Source organism: Miniopterus natalensis, chromosome 9 (assembly GCF_054644295.1).
Source record: "Miniopterus natalensis isolate mMinNat1 chromosome 9, mMinNat1.hap1, whole genome shotgun sequence".
Taxonomy (NCBI): domain Eukaryota; kingdom Metazoa; phylum Chordata; class Mammalia; order Chiroptera; family Miniopteridae; genus Miniopterus; species Miniopterus natalensis.
Genome location: NC_142089.1, coordinates 71099464 through 71114065, shown reverse-complemented (window position 1 = coordinate 71114065; position 14602 = coordinate 71099464). Strand labels below are relative to the sequence as shown.

The 14602-nt window shown below is 41.3% G+C and overlaps 1 protein-coding gene across 1 annotated transcript in view; it reads left to right on the top strand.

Annotated features, from left to right (window-relative positions):
* Positions 1-340: 340 nt before the first annotated feature.
* The window catches only part of LOC107530417 (N-acetyllactosaminide beta-1,6-N-acetylglucosaminyl-transferase-like), a 38418-nt gene continuing 24156 nt past the window's right edge, over positions 341-14602 (top strand). The window contains exon 1 of the mRNA XM_087820643.1: positions 341-1337. Coding sequence (XP_087676769.1) covers positions 419-1337 — 919 coding nt within the window. The 5' untranslated portion in view covers positions 341-418. The remainder of the gene's footprint in view (positions 1338-14602) is intronic.

Sequence of the window (14602 nt, the reverse complement as noted above, 5' to 3'; positions counted from 1 at the left end):
GCCCCGGTGCAAAGGACCGGTCCCTCCTTCTCTGAAGGTAATTTGCTGGGAGCCACAGCTTGCATTTCATATGCAAAGGGGGAGGGCTTCCCGGAGGCCGGGCGCCGGCTGCGCCGGGCTGGGCTGGGCTGGGCTGAGCGCTCCACTCCGCTCTGCGCTCTGCCAGCCGCTGGCATCCAGCGGGCAGGGCCGAGACCAGTGCGTGTTGGAGAAGCAGGTCCCCTCCTGCCACCGCCAGGGGACGGAGGCGATACTGAAGCAGAGAATCAGTGAGGATTGAAGGAGACGCTGTTTGAGAAGCTGTCGAAATTCAAGACTGCCAGAGGAAGTCCATTCAGCCTCTTCGTACTTGGAGCTTCAGGGACTGATCATTTCTCAGCCCCTGGGGAGAGATTCCTGGCTCAAGGAAGTGAAAATAATGAACTATTGGAGGTACTACCTTTTTGCTTTCACCGTGCTCAGTGTGGTTATTTTTGTGATCCGTTACAACAGCTGGTTAAGCCTGCCCAAGAGGAGGCTGAATGGTTCCAGTGAAAGGTATTCTGTGATAAGTGCCTGTGAGGACGCCTTAGAAGACAAGTCCACTTTTCTCTGGGAGAACACGTTGACATCACCTTTGGGAAGTGTCCCTTGCAAGGACTACCTGATCCAGAACCACTACATCACAAGGCCCCTGTCGGAGGAAGAAGTGGCGTTCCCTTTGGCGTATGTCATGGTCATCCACAAAGAATTCCATACCTTTGAAAGGCTCTTCAGGGCTATCTACATGCCCCAGAATGTCTACTGCGTTCATGTGGATGAAAAAGCTGCAGCAGAGTTCAAGAAATCTGTGTGGCAGTTACTGAGCTGCTTCCCAAATGCCTTTATTGCTTCAAAGATCGAGCCCGTGGTCTACGCGGGAATTTCCAGGCTCCAGGCCGACCTGAACTGCCTGAGAGACCTGGTGGCCTCGGAGGTCCCCTGGAAGTACGCCATCAACACCTGTGGGCAAGATTTCCCCCTGAAAACCAACAAGGAAATAGTTCAGTATCTGAAAGGATTTAAAGGGAAAAACATTACCCCTGGGGTGCTGCCCCCAGCTCATGCCATTGGACGGACTAAGTATGTCCACCGAGAGCACATAGGCAAAGATGGCTCTTTTGTGAAAAACACTAATGTTTTGAAAACCTCTCCTCCACATCAGCTGACGATTTACTTTGGCACTGCCTATGTGGCCCTCACCAGAGAGTTTGTCAACTTTGTCTTTCAGGACAAAAGGGCCATTGATCTACTACAATGGTCAAAAGATACCTATAGTCCTGATGAACATTTCTGGGTGACGCTTAATAGGATTCCAAGTAGGTACTAATTTCTGTTACCACTTTTTATTCATAGATTGAGTTTGCTGCCATTCAGCTCCTCTGGAGAACTGACTCATTTGAAATTATTTGAAAAAAAATTTAAATGCTTAGAAAGCTATTAGTCTGGTTGCTTTTTAGTGACAGTTTAGTGCCAGCTCTGTTGTTTTACAGCTACGTGCACTACAGTGATCTAGGACATGCCGAGCCACAGGAGCTCTGGCAAACTACCTTTGATGCTGTATCTCATAGTTGGCGATTTTCAGCTCGGTCTTTTGAATGGATGCTTTTCGTAGTCCTCGATAAGCACAGCTCTAGCATAATGAGACATGTTCTTCATAAGCATTCTAGAACTTCGGAGTTGAAATAGGATGTTACCCAATATTACACTGATGCTCAAAGTCATTGCTCAAGTTTCATGAGGCTGTTTTCAGAATCTTTGAATTCTCTTTGGTTAGTTCACAAATTATCACTCCCTCTTAAATGTCTGCAGTCTAAGACCTGGACCAATACTCTGGTCTCAACCTATTTGGTTTAATAAATCTAGTCTGATATTTTATTGCCTAGAAGAATGGGTAGCAGAGATAAAACATACAGAGAGATTCTAGCTGGAGTTGATCCAAAGTAAATTCCTAATTTCAAACTCATGGATTTTTATCAGAAATTCCACTTTGCAGCCTCTTGTGTTTATATGCTTTGAAGTCTTTTCTGTTGTTTTTGATAATTTGGAAAGGGGTCCAATGTCAGGCAACTGAAGGCAAAAAAAAAAAACCCCAGTACTAAACTCTGTCTTTGATTCAGGACTGGGTTTCTTTTCAAAATTCTGTCTCCCATATGTTTTCTGGGATTATCTGTGTGACCTGCATACGTTTTCCAGGTGATGTCCCAACACAGTAGTTTCCACTATTGTGCCAGCATGGCTGTGGTGCCAGCCCTGTGTGAGGATGGCCCTATGCCTGCGGTGCTTGGAAGATCTTCTTGCTCTTACATGTAGTATCGTTATTGTTGGGGCATTTGAGTGCTGTTTGAAACTATGTTCATGTCTGAAGTACACTCACAGCAGTTATTAGGTGCCCAATAACTCAGCATTCCTAAGAGCTAAACAAGAATGGCTGGGCATAGAAATCTACTCAGAGAAAGAAGCAGAAAGAGGTCCAGCAAGATGACTGGGGACAGAGACATCCTTGGAGCAGTTTATTTTCAGAGATACTAAATTGTCAGATCATGAAGACTTGTAGGAGGGGGTGCGAACCAACATTTATCACAGTGCAGTGAGTGGGCATCCATATTGTTTATTATTTATAACACATGTAAATATTATATATGTGGCATCTAATTCTGTTCTGGTTGATAACAGTTTGTGCCAGATATGTGATGTTCTACATCATTTCTTTTAATTATAAGAAATGACTATTGTTATCCTCATGTACCAATGAAGAAAGAAAGGCTTAGGGAGACTGGCTTCCTGTGCTCGTCTTTAAGGCAAAGCGGGGACCTGGTGCTGGGTTTGTGTGGCCTGCAGCTTGAGCTGTCCCTCTCCAGCAGAAAGAGAAGGGATGATTATTTAGTCTTTCCTGTATATCCAAAGCTAAGTCCCTGCAGAATCTCAGAAAGGAGGAAGGATAAGGGTGGGGAGAAATGAGGAGGGCAGTGGAAGGAAGCCCCACCTCACCACTTAAGCTGGAAATAAGGTTAGCAGGGTGTGTGTGTGTGTGTGGGGGGGGTGAGTGGGTGTGTGTGTGTTGAAAGGCAGCATGCTGAGGCTGAGTGGGCCAATGTGCTAGTTTGAGTCACGGAGGGCTGGCCTTGCTGGAAATGATCACCACTCCCCACACTGGCTTCTGTGCCAGCTTCCTGAGTCCCGGCTCGTGAAGTGCGTTAAGGATTTGTCTTCACACTGTATAGAAAAGAAGTCTTCAAAAAATAATAGACTATTTTGACATTTATATTTTGGGCAATCAGCAAATCCGTATTTAGCCTTCTGTGGTACCAAGCACTATTCTGTGTACTGAGTGTACCTCTGTGAGCAGACAGACATGACTCATGGAATTTCAGTTTCAAGATTTGAGTGGTTGAGCATTAAATTTAGTGTCTGTTTAGTATAATGGGCTAATTTCAGTATAATTTTAGTATATTGAGCAAATTTCCCCCTACTCCAATCTCTCAAAAAATGCTTTTTACCCCCTGAATATCTGTCCTTATATCTATTCTATTTTTTTTTAATTGATTAATTTTAGAGAGAGAGAGGGAGGGAGAGAAAAAACATCAATTTGTTGTTCCACTTATTTATGCATTCATTGGTTGATTCTTGTATGTGTTTTGACCGGAGATCGAATCCAAAACTTTGGTGTATCTGAACGACGCTTTAACCAACTGAGCTAGCCAGCTAGGGCTATCTGTCCCTATTTTTAAAACAATTTTAGAAGTTAGCTTAAAAAACACCACCACCAGGAAATAAATTTACCAGGTTTGAAATTTTTAAATTTTGCACTCCATCAATGTCTAATATAGCTTTCTTATATACCCTTCCGGAGATGCTTTATTAAGTTTACAGATAATAAAACTAATTAAATATGTGTGGAAAACAATACACATACTTATACATACTTTTTAAAAGTCCACCACAGAGATACACAGAAAAAGAAAAATGGTTCTTTTTTAAATGCTCTGTTGTCTATAAGTGAGAAACAAAATACCACAAGATGTGGTTTTTATTTAAATAGATCTTATGTAGACATTTAGGGAGTTGATTTTAAAAATTCAACTTTTTTCGTATTTCGAAAGATTCTTCAGTCTAGATTCTAGGAATGTTGTGGGAAAAGGCACCAGGGACCTTTGCTTCCCAGAGTCCAGCAGTGGTGAACTCTCAGGCAGGCTGGCAGTCACCAGTTGTTCCTTTCTTTAAAGCTTTGCGGTGGCTCCTCATTGTCTTGAGGGTCAGGTTGAAGCTCTTAGTGTGACATGACCTGTGGCATGACCTCCGGGACCGGACTCCCTCCCACTTCCTCACCCCATCTCTCTACCCTCCTTTCTTTTTACCTGATGCTTCAGACTTTATGTTCCAACTCCTTGGCTCTACACACTTCTGTAATTTTCACCTGCCTTTTTTTTCTTTTTGGTGGCTTTTTATGATGTCCTCTCTTGGATACCCTTCCTACCGTCTCTGTCTAACTCCCATCCATCCTGTATAACCCACCCTGGATTTCACCTCCTCCGGAAGCCATCTCGATAACCCACCTCCTAGATGGTTGGTACTCCAACTGTGGCTTCTCTTATACCCAGTGCCGCAGCTGCCACCATTGAATTATAATAACCTGCTAAGTGAATAATCTTCTCTGCCCTACCTCCTTAGTGTTTGGGTTTCTTAAGGGTAAGAAACGTGACATCTATCTTTGTCTTCCCCATCACTGCCACACCACCACCTGTCGCTGTGCCTGACTGAGGATATGCAGAGTGCCGGATGGTGGTGGGTTGGATCTGAGGAGTGTCTGCATAGCTATGAGAAGATCGAAGGGATGGATATAAGTGTCCTGTACCTGGGTGGATGGGGTGGGGGCAATATTTTATAGAAAGGATTAGAGAACCAGTGAGTAAGATACTGCTTGGAGGTATAATTCTGTAATAGTTAGGCCAAGAAATAAAGTCAGTAAAGGGAAAGATATAAGAAAGACCGTGTAGAGTTAGTAAGCTCTTGAGTTCCCATTGGAATGTTAATAGGGCCGTGCTTCCTTAGAAAATCTGGTTCCCAGCTAGCCAGCCGGGGCCCATCACGCAGTGGCATCTGATGCCAAGAGAAAGCGCTGGCATTCTCTGTGACGCCTCCAGTTTCCGCCTTACTTGCACCTGGTTTGAGTTTCTCCCGCACCTTGGCACCCTCGCAGCCCTGCTGTTAATACCATGCCTGGCCTGCTCCCGACTCAGGCAGTGGGCTTCCTCCGTCTTAATTTGATCTCGAGCGCTCGCCAGTTACTGTCTTAGAAGGAAACATAAGGAAATGAAAGGTTAAGAAAATACTACGATACTGGAAACTTGAAACTCCCCAGGTGTAGCTCTCAGCAAACACTAACACTGAGCTATTTAGAAGATATATGTTCTCTGCAGAAAGTTTACTAGGGCTTTAAATCTGGGTGTGGCTGGATCAGTCCCAGTTTGGGTTTGTTTGTTTTTTTAATCTTCACCCAAAGATAAGCTTTTATTGATTTTAGAAAGAGCAGAAAGGAGAGAGAGAGAGGAACATAGACGTGAGAGAGAAATACTGATGGATCGGTTGCCTCCTGTATGCACTACAACCAGGGATCGAATCCACAACATGGGTGTGTGCCCTGACCGGGAATCAAAACTGTGGCCTTTTGTTGTATGGAATGACTCTCCAACCAACTGAGCCGCACCAACCAGGGCCCCAGTGTGTTTTTTAAAGCACAGTCATTAACTATTGGGATACGTTCTGAAAAATGTGTCATTAGGCGGTTTCCTAGTTTTGTGAACACCATAGAGTGCACTCACACAGATGCTACACACCTAGGCTCCGCGGCATAGCCTGTTGCTCCTCGGCTACAAGCCTGTACAACACGTTATACTGAATACCACAGGCAGCTGTAACACAGTGGTAAGTGTTTGTGGTTTTAAACATACCTGAACAGAAAAGGTTCAGTAAGAATGTGTAAAAGATTAACAGTGGTTCACCTGTATAGGCCCTTACCATGAATGGAGCTGAGGACTGCAAGGTGCTCTGGGTGGGTGGGTGAGTGAGTGTGAAGGCCCAGGACATTACTGTGCACTATTGCAGACTTTATATAAACACTTAGGCTACACTAAGTTTATTAAAAATATTTTCTTTCTTCAATAATAAATTTACCTTAGTTTACTGTAACTTTTTTACTTTAAAATTATTTTTTAACTTTTTAGTCTCTTGTAATAACATTTATCTAAAACACAAACATATTGTACAGTTGTTCAAAAATATTTTCTTTTTATATATTCTTATTCTATAAGCTCCTTTTTATTTTTAAAATTTTTAAATTTTTTTTCCTTTTTAAACTTTTTTGTTAAAAACTAAGACAAACACACACACATTCGCCTAAGCCCACACAGGGTCAGGTCATCAGTGTCACTGTCTTCCGCCTCCACATCTTGTCCCACTCAAAGGTCTTCAAGGCAGTAACACACATGGAGCTGTCATCTGTGATAGCAATGCCTTCCTCTGGAACACCTCCTGAGGGACCTGCCTGAGGCTCTTCTTGAGGAGGTGCCACTCTTTTCAGAAATGTGTCCATGGTGGTTTGCTTGGTTTATTTCTTTTTGTCATCATAGATTTGCTTGTAAGAAGATAATGCACCTTGAACATTCTGCTCCATTAATGAAAACCTTTCGTTGTTGGGGTCTGTGTTTTCAAACTTTTTGAGGAGCTTTCTGAGGTCTGCAAAAGCTTCTGCTAAATCTTTCACTGTGAATTTTCTTGGAGGTCCTTTTCTTCTGCAGTTTCCTTTGTTATTGCCTCTTGTTCCAGTTCCATCAACTACTCATTAGTCTATTCCTCAGGAGCCACCTCTAGGAGCTCCTCATGTCATCCTCATCCACACCAGGTTAAAGGGGTTTGCCATCTCAGTCACAGCCTTCTTGATTTTTGTAACCTTTGCACTAGGACGTCAAGATGTCCTAGTCACTAAGTGTCATTGACTGAAACATCGTTATGGGGCACATGACTGCATGCATTGTGTTCTCTGTACATCTGCCCAAATTTAGAATTCAGGTTGTAAAACCACAAAGGATGCATTTAATCATACCAATTATTTCTAGAATGATAAACATTGTTGGATTGTAGAATCATGTTGTAATGAATGTCATTAGAACATTCAGGTCTACAGTAAATCTATTTTTTTGTGGCCCTATGACAATCCACACTGGTGCTCATTTTGTCAACACGGAAATAAATTCTGGTTGAAAGAAAAAATTATACATGGGTTCTATCTATTTAACAGAGTTTTTAAAATGACATCATTTTTGCATAGCTAGGTAATATTAAATACACATAATAAATTTGAACATGATTTTCAAAATATGGCATTAGTAATTTGGGCTTGTGTAACTTGCTTTTCCTTATTGGTAAAGGGCTTTAAGCTCTTTTAGAGCCAGTAATCTGAGGAAGATTTATAATGTGCAATTTGTCCTGGCTCTTGAGTACCTAGACTGATAAGTCTACATCACAAAATACTGAGCTCTTGGTAGAGAAACCTTAAACAGGTTGCAGGGTATTGACATAATTAAACTACACTGAAGCTATAGGCATTTGAGGGATCACTTATGATGCCTCCAGTCATTGGCTGTGCTGTAATATTTGGATCACCATCTTCATTGGGGAATCTGTGCCCAAACATTTTTTGCCCCCCAGCTCTGTTAAAGGAAATAATCAGGAAACCCTGCTCTTAACTCGGGTTTAATTCCCAATCTTTAGAACAACATTATGCAAGATTTTAAAAAATGGATTAAAGTGCATATGAATATTTATTTATTTATGAATATTTAATTAAGTACGCATATCATTATGATTGGTAAACATCCACTAGGCTGAATTAATGAGAATGTAACTCTACCGGAGGGATTAATGTAGCTACCACTTCAGAACTGGCAAGACCATTTCTCCAATTTTCATTCAACCTCCCATCATTCTCCACGAATTGCATAAGACGAATCTTTTCTAGAAGCAGCAGTTTGTTTTTTTAACAAAAACATAAATTGAATTTCAATGACTCTTTTTTAAAAATTATTTTTTAAAATTGATTTTAGAGAGGGAGAGAGAAACATCGATTTGTTGTTCCATTTATTTGTGCATTCATTGATTGATTCATGTATGTGGCCTGACCAGGGATTGAACCCACAACCTTGGCATATTGGGATCACGCTCTAACCAACTGAGCTATTCAGCCAGGGTTCAATGACTCTTAAAACAAAAAAATATTAATTGTATATCAAAGCCCTAATAGATATAATCAATGTCTAAATAATCTCTTGAACATAAATATCCCTACTCTTTCTCTGGACCACTGCAACAGCATCTCAATCCATCCCATTTTGGGCCCACATGCTACTGGGGAACGGTGACACTGGCCTTAGTCTATGCTGTACCTGTTTACCCATCTGTGATGATGGAAATAATAAATAGTTCATAGTTCCCAGAGAACTTATGAGCATTAAATATGGTAATGTATCTAGTGTGGTAGTTCTCACAGAGCATGCCTCAGAATCTGCTGCAGGGCCTGTTAAAACACAGATTGCTGGGCCTAAAGCATTCCTAGAATCTGTATTTCTAGCAACTTCCCAGGTGACCCTGATGCTTCTGTTTAGAAAGCACATTGAGAACTGCTGACATAGACCATCTTTTACAGAGACTGACATGTTTATAGATTTGCAGCAAATGTTGATTCAGTTCATTTCCATCAGAGACGCTGCTTGACTGGGAAAAAAGGCAGCCACCAGTAAAACTAAAAGCGAGTTTGGATAAGGGAAAGCTTTCTGGTGTTGATTGCATAAGGTGGATATTATGAAAGTGGCAGACAAATGACATGTTTCAAAGTACTCATATTGAGGCACTATCCTGGTTTGGAGTGACACAAACCTGATGAGGAATTTTAGCTTTGCCCTCATCAGCTTTGTGACTTTGGGTACTCCTGAACCTCAGATTCCTCATCTGTAGAGTCACAGTAGTGATGGCTACTTAGTAAGGTTGTTTTGAGAATTAAATAGAAAAAAAGGTTGTAAAGTATGAGGTTAAGCGTTTATGCACTTATTAATATGAATATATATTAAGAAAACCTAAATGTTTCACTGCAAAAGGATGTTTAAATTGGGCTTCCCAACCATGTAAAACTAGGTGTAGGTATAGCCAAAGAGAAATAGGAGGAAATATAAGAAAATTTAAGCAGTTTAACATCTTGGGGTGTGTACTTATTCTTTATAACTTTGATTTCCCTTAATGTTATTGGTGTAATTTTTGAAACTACTGCAAAGCCTCACGGAGTCCTCACAATAATATGTGAAGCATGTATGCTATTAGAAAAGTGTTTCCTTAAAAACACAGAGACATCAATAGTTTCTCAGGACTCTATTTTGAGATCACATCACATGAAAAGAACAGGAATTGGGATTAAATGATTGTTTTATTTTCTTAAACCCTACCATGTACTAGAAAGGACTTAAGATGTCTGTTCAGAACATAATATCATTTCTTAGAAAAGGAAATCAACATAACCAAGATTGTTAACGAAAGGCGAGAACTTTTTCAAATCATTCCGTCAAGGCTTTTGCTGGCCCAGCCACATCCTTCCCATTTCAGGTGTCCAACTTCCTCAGTGTTGAAACAAATGTTATTCCTCCCGGCTACTGACACAGAGATCATTTTAAAACCGTGCTGTGAAATTTATAAACATACAACAGCACTGAGAATAGGACAGTAATCTCCTGTGCCCATCAGCCAGTTTCAACAACCATCAACATACTACACAAACTCAAAGCAAGCAAACTTAAAAATGTATAACAAATCCTTGGGTTGACTCTAATTTCCAGAAATGAGTAGCTTCTTCTTTTCAGAGGAAATGCGAAAGTCCAGTATTCCAGACAAGGCTTTCTACATATCCTGTGATAGTGACTTCCTGAAGAATGAACATCTCTTCACCCAGCTTAAACTTCTAGGATGAGTTTTCTTTTCCATTTTTTTCTTTTTAAATGGACAGAGTTGAATCTACAAGCACATGCCATTTAGGTATTAGAAGCAAAAGTCAGAGCCCTGCTTTTTAGGATTTCCATTCTCTTGGCCTTCCTTTTCCTGTGTGGAGAATGGGAGGAGTATGTTACTAAGAGCAGTAAATTGATCAGTGAGTAACCTGTCCCATGTGCAGTGCTTAGAGGTACCTTTCTAAATCTCTTCTCGCTACTGAATATTCTGCTTCCTCTATTTAAAAAAAAAAAAAAAAGAGCCAATTGGCAGTCTTATTATTTTATGAGTCCCCTCTGAGTATGACTTTGTAATTGACATGAAGATATTTTGCCTTCAGCCAAATCTTAATGTATTTTCCATTACCACATGCTCTCATAGAGCTTTCTTTGTTGGGTTCAATTATCTTGTTAATTTTTCACATATGTAATTTAATCTGCGATTGCCCCGGCATTCAGCTCTGTAGCTTTGCATGAGGTTTCTCTGATCTTTCAGGGCAGTGTAGAAGAATATGGACTTGGGCATCTCAGCCTTGTCACTTAACAGCTCGTCTGACACTGGACAGATTACTCAACCAAGCTGAGCCACAGTTAATTTTGGTTTTAGGACACAAGGCAAAGTATGACTTTCAACAATAAAGACAAATTTAAAAAATAAAATAAAAATGATCTGGATACAAAAAAATATGGAAGGTATTTAAGAATTTATTAAAAAATAAGAATTGTGTATTAGGCAGTTTTGATTCAACCTCACCCCCAAAAATATATATCCAGAGAATAATACAACTCACAGCATCTTTTCAAAGATGTTTGTAGAAGGGCCAGAAGAATGTCTGGGCCACTCTAAGGATGTGAATTTCAAGTTATCCCAAAAGGCTGTCAAGGATTGGAACAGTAGTTTATGGACTTTGATATTTTAAACACTTCATAGCTCACAGCTAAGAATAGTAGAATATTAAGCCAACAGGCAGTAAGTGATGTGAGCTATGTGTGAAGGTTTATTTTCCTTTGTACAAGTGCTGCGAACTCCTGCCACTGGATCGTGTAAAAGGGGCTGCTGACCTAGATATGCACACTACAGAATTAGGTTCTAGCCCCTGTTTTTAACTAGCTGTTTGACCTTGGGCATGTCACGTAAAACTCTCTGGGTCTTAGTTCCGTCCTCCGTAAAATGATGAAATTGGGCGAGGTGATCTCAGAAGAGATTCCTGCATTATTTTGCTTTAACTCTGGAGAGCGCAATGGAAGGAGTAAAAATTTTAGAGACAGGCAGACTTAGGTTTCATCTACCTGCTGTGTGATCTTGAGCCATTGACTTCTCCTACATGGGCTTCAGTTTACTCATCTATAAAGGGAAGACAACATCAACTTCATGAGAGAGTTTTGAGTGTTACAATGAAGATATACCTCCCAGCTCAGCCACTGTTAATTCTGTCACCGTCTCCATTCCTCTCCATCCCCTCTCTATGCGGTATTAATGCCATGACTTTCTTCATATTACACTGTGACCAGTAGGATTAATGGAACAGTGGACTCTGGGCAATGAATTTCTCTCTTTGTCATGGTTACTCTGTCAGTGTCTGGATGCCAGCTGTCCCCACTGCCATGACTTAGAGCTCAGGCCAATCGCCAAAGGCAGTGTGTGGGGGTGATTGTCGTGCTCAAAAATTCTGACCAAATGAGCAGTACTGAGCACTTATACACTCTCCCCCTTGTCTGCTTGTGTTAATGTAGCACATTGGCCCTCATTCCTGGGGAGTATTTTCTGGGTTGGCCCCTAAGTGCTGAGCTTGACCAAGGCTAGTGCAGCATATTGACTGTGGGGAGGGGAGAGGGCCCACTGGAACCAGACCGCTTGGCTTCACATACAGCTTTCAGATTCTGAATGTATATGATTTGAAACGAATTCTGTCATCTCTCTAAACTTCCGTTTCTGCATTTGTAAAATGGGGATGGTAATTGTAATCCAATTATGTGTATTAATATATGGCAAGTGCCTAGATTGGTGCATGGTGCCTAATAAATACAAATAACTGTTAGATGTTTTTATTCCTCCCAGTGGCCCTCAGTAAGGGTCACCAGAGACTGCAAAAATACAATCTCCCAAGATGCAGAGGCTTCTGAGATTACTACAAAGGATCTGGAAGATTTTTTAGAACCCAGACAAAATCAGATTGAATTCCTCTCTACCCGTAACTTACAATACTCCTCGGGCTCAGCCTGCTTGGGGAAATGAGAGGAGCAGAGTAACTGAACATATCACACTGGTTGGTGAGGTAGATTGTCCCATGTGCATGAACTCATGTACTTAAATAGTAGGAAACACAGACGACTAACAACAATCTTGCATCAGTATTGATAGCTTGACTCTTGAGGATACCTGCAATTTCCAAATAACCTGAATCTCCTCTCTCTGACCCAGTTAAAAAAAAAGCAACATTGTTTCCACTAGAATGAGGAGGCACCTGAACCAGGGTGAAACAGGGTGTCTCAGCGAGAGCCATCTTGCCCATCTCCCTGTTGGCTTTCATCCATTGTGTCCCATTAGGGACATGCGCAGTAAGGGGTGTGCCAAATGAAATAGTCAAGGCCTCATTTACCTTCAGAGTCTTCCAGTGGTCCCCATGGAACGGAGAACTGTTGTAGAATGAAGAATCTGGGTCCCCCTCCCTCAAAGGGGTGGGGGACTCAAATCACAGCATCTTCTATCTTGTGGTCTTGGGCAGTCCCTTCAACTCTCCAAACCTAGTCTCCTCAGCCAAGGATTGATCATCTCTTGGGGGGGGGGGGGGCACGAGTTGTGAGAAATGAATGAAGTAGTAACTCTGTAACTATGCTATGACTCTAACTAGTAACTTAAAGCTCTGGAACCATAGCTCTGAACCCTGGGTGGTAACCACTCTGGACACACAGAAGATGCCAGCTGAATGTGATAATGGTTTGCGGTGGTGGTGTTTTTTTTAAAGAGGAGAATCCTGGAAGGATTAGAAACTTGGAATGCCTACTTCAAGAATAACAAAATGATTTTGTGAAGTGGAATGGGCAGTTTCATACTGGACTTGGAAGGGACACACTCATCATTTAAGATTAGATGAATCAAGCCTACAAAGGTGAAGCGATTTGTTCTGGTTGATGATTTAGCAGCTGAATTGGGTCACAAAGATGGGACTTCTGAGTCATAGTCCAACAGTTTATATATTTAGTGCTTCTCACAATTCCTCTCTAACATACCCTAGATAGTGGAGCAGAAGGGCAGTAACAGCATTTTGGTCTGTATGTTGCCTAATCCTGAAAAACTGGTTTTAATAACAGGATTCTATAAAAAGTGTTCAGAATTCATTTTTGAAAAGATAGTGAATATTAATATTTCTCAAGTGAAAAATTCTATAGGTATAAGACAAAGTAAAATTAAAATTTATCCATTTATTATGAAGGCTATCCATTCTGTTAAACATTTGTTATTAAATTTGAAGCAGCTCCCCATTTTGTTTTTAAATTTATTTGGAGTAAAATTTATTCTCTTTGGTGTCCAGCCCCATGTGTTTTGACAGTTGCATAGAGTCCTGTATCCACCACCACAACCAAGAACAACTCCATCACCTCCAAAAATCCCCTCTTGCTGCCCCCATGCAAACCCTTGGCACATCCTGACCTGTTCTCCATTCCTAAGGTTGTGCCTTTTCTAGAATGTCACAACATGGATTCACAGAATATGTAGCCTTTGGGGTTTGGAAAAGCAGCTTCCTAGTCTGCCTTTCTTTTAGTGAATTCATTTGTGCTTTCCAAGGTGTATATCATGGTCTCCCATAGATGCTCTGGCAGCTTTTATAGCTGTTGAGTGTTGGTTCCACTTGGCTCACTTTTCTTTTCCCATATTATTTATTTATTATTTTTCATAAATAATAAATCAGTTGGCCCTCTTATAATTAAAAAAAAAAGGTAGGGTTGCCCTGGCCGGTGTGACTCAGGGGTTAGAGCATGTGCCCGAGCACCAAAGGGTCTCGGATCGGATTCTCAGTCAAGGGCAGGTACCTGGGTTGCAGGTTAGGCCCCTGTCAGGGCGCGCGGGAGGCAACCAATGGATGTGTCTCTCCCTCATCGATGTCTCTCTCTTACTCTCTCTTCCCCTTCTCCTTTCCCTCCCTCCCTTCCACAGTCTCTGAAATCAATGGCAAAAACATCCTCAGGTGTGGATGAACAAACAAACAGATAAATAAATAAAAATTTTAAAACGGTAGGGTTATTTTTAGTAATATTCATTTGGGGCAATAAACTAACAGTCAATACGGCATATAATCGCATTATGATTAAGCTTGAATCTGGTATGCTTTTGTTACCTCGGGTTTGACTGTGTCCACGATTCAGAATAAATAGTACAAACATCGTGAACTTAATTGGGAGAATAAGAATCACAAAAGCTGTGTTCTACGTTTATTCCAGAAACACGTGACCAAGTGACAGACCTTCCCAGAGTGAGCCCTTTCAATCAGTCAGACGGCAGGAGAGCATGAAAGTTAGCGCCACAGCTCCCCAGTAAGAGCGCTTCCCAGAAGTCCCAC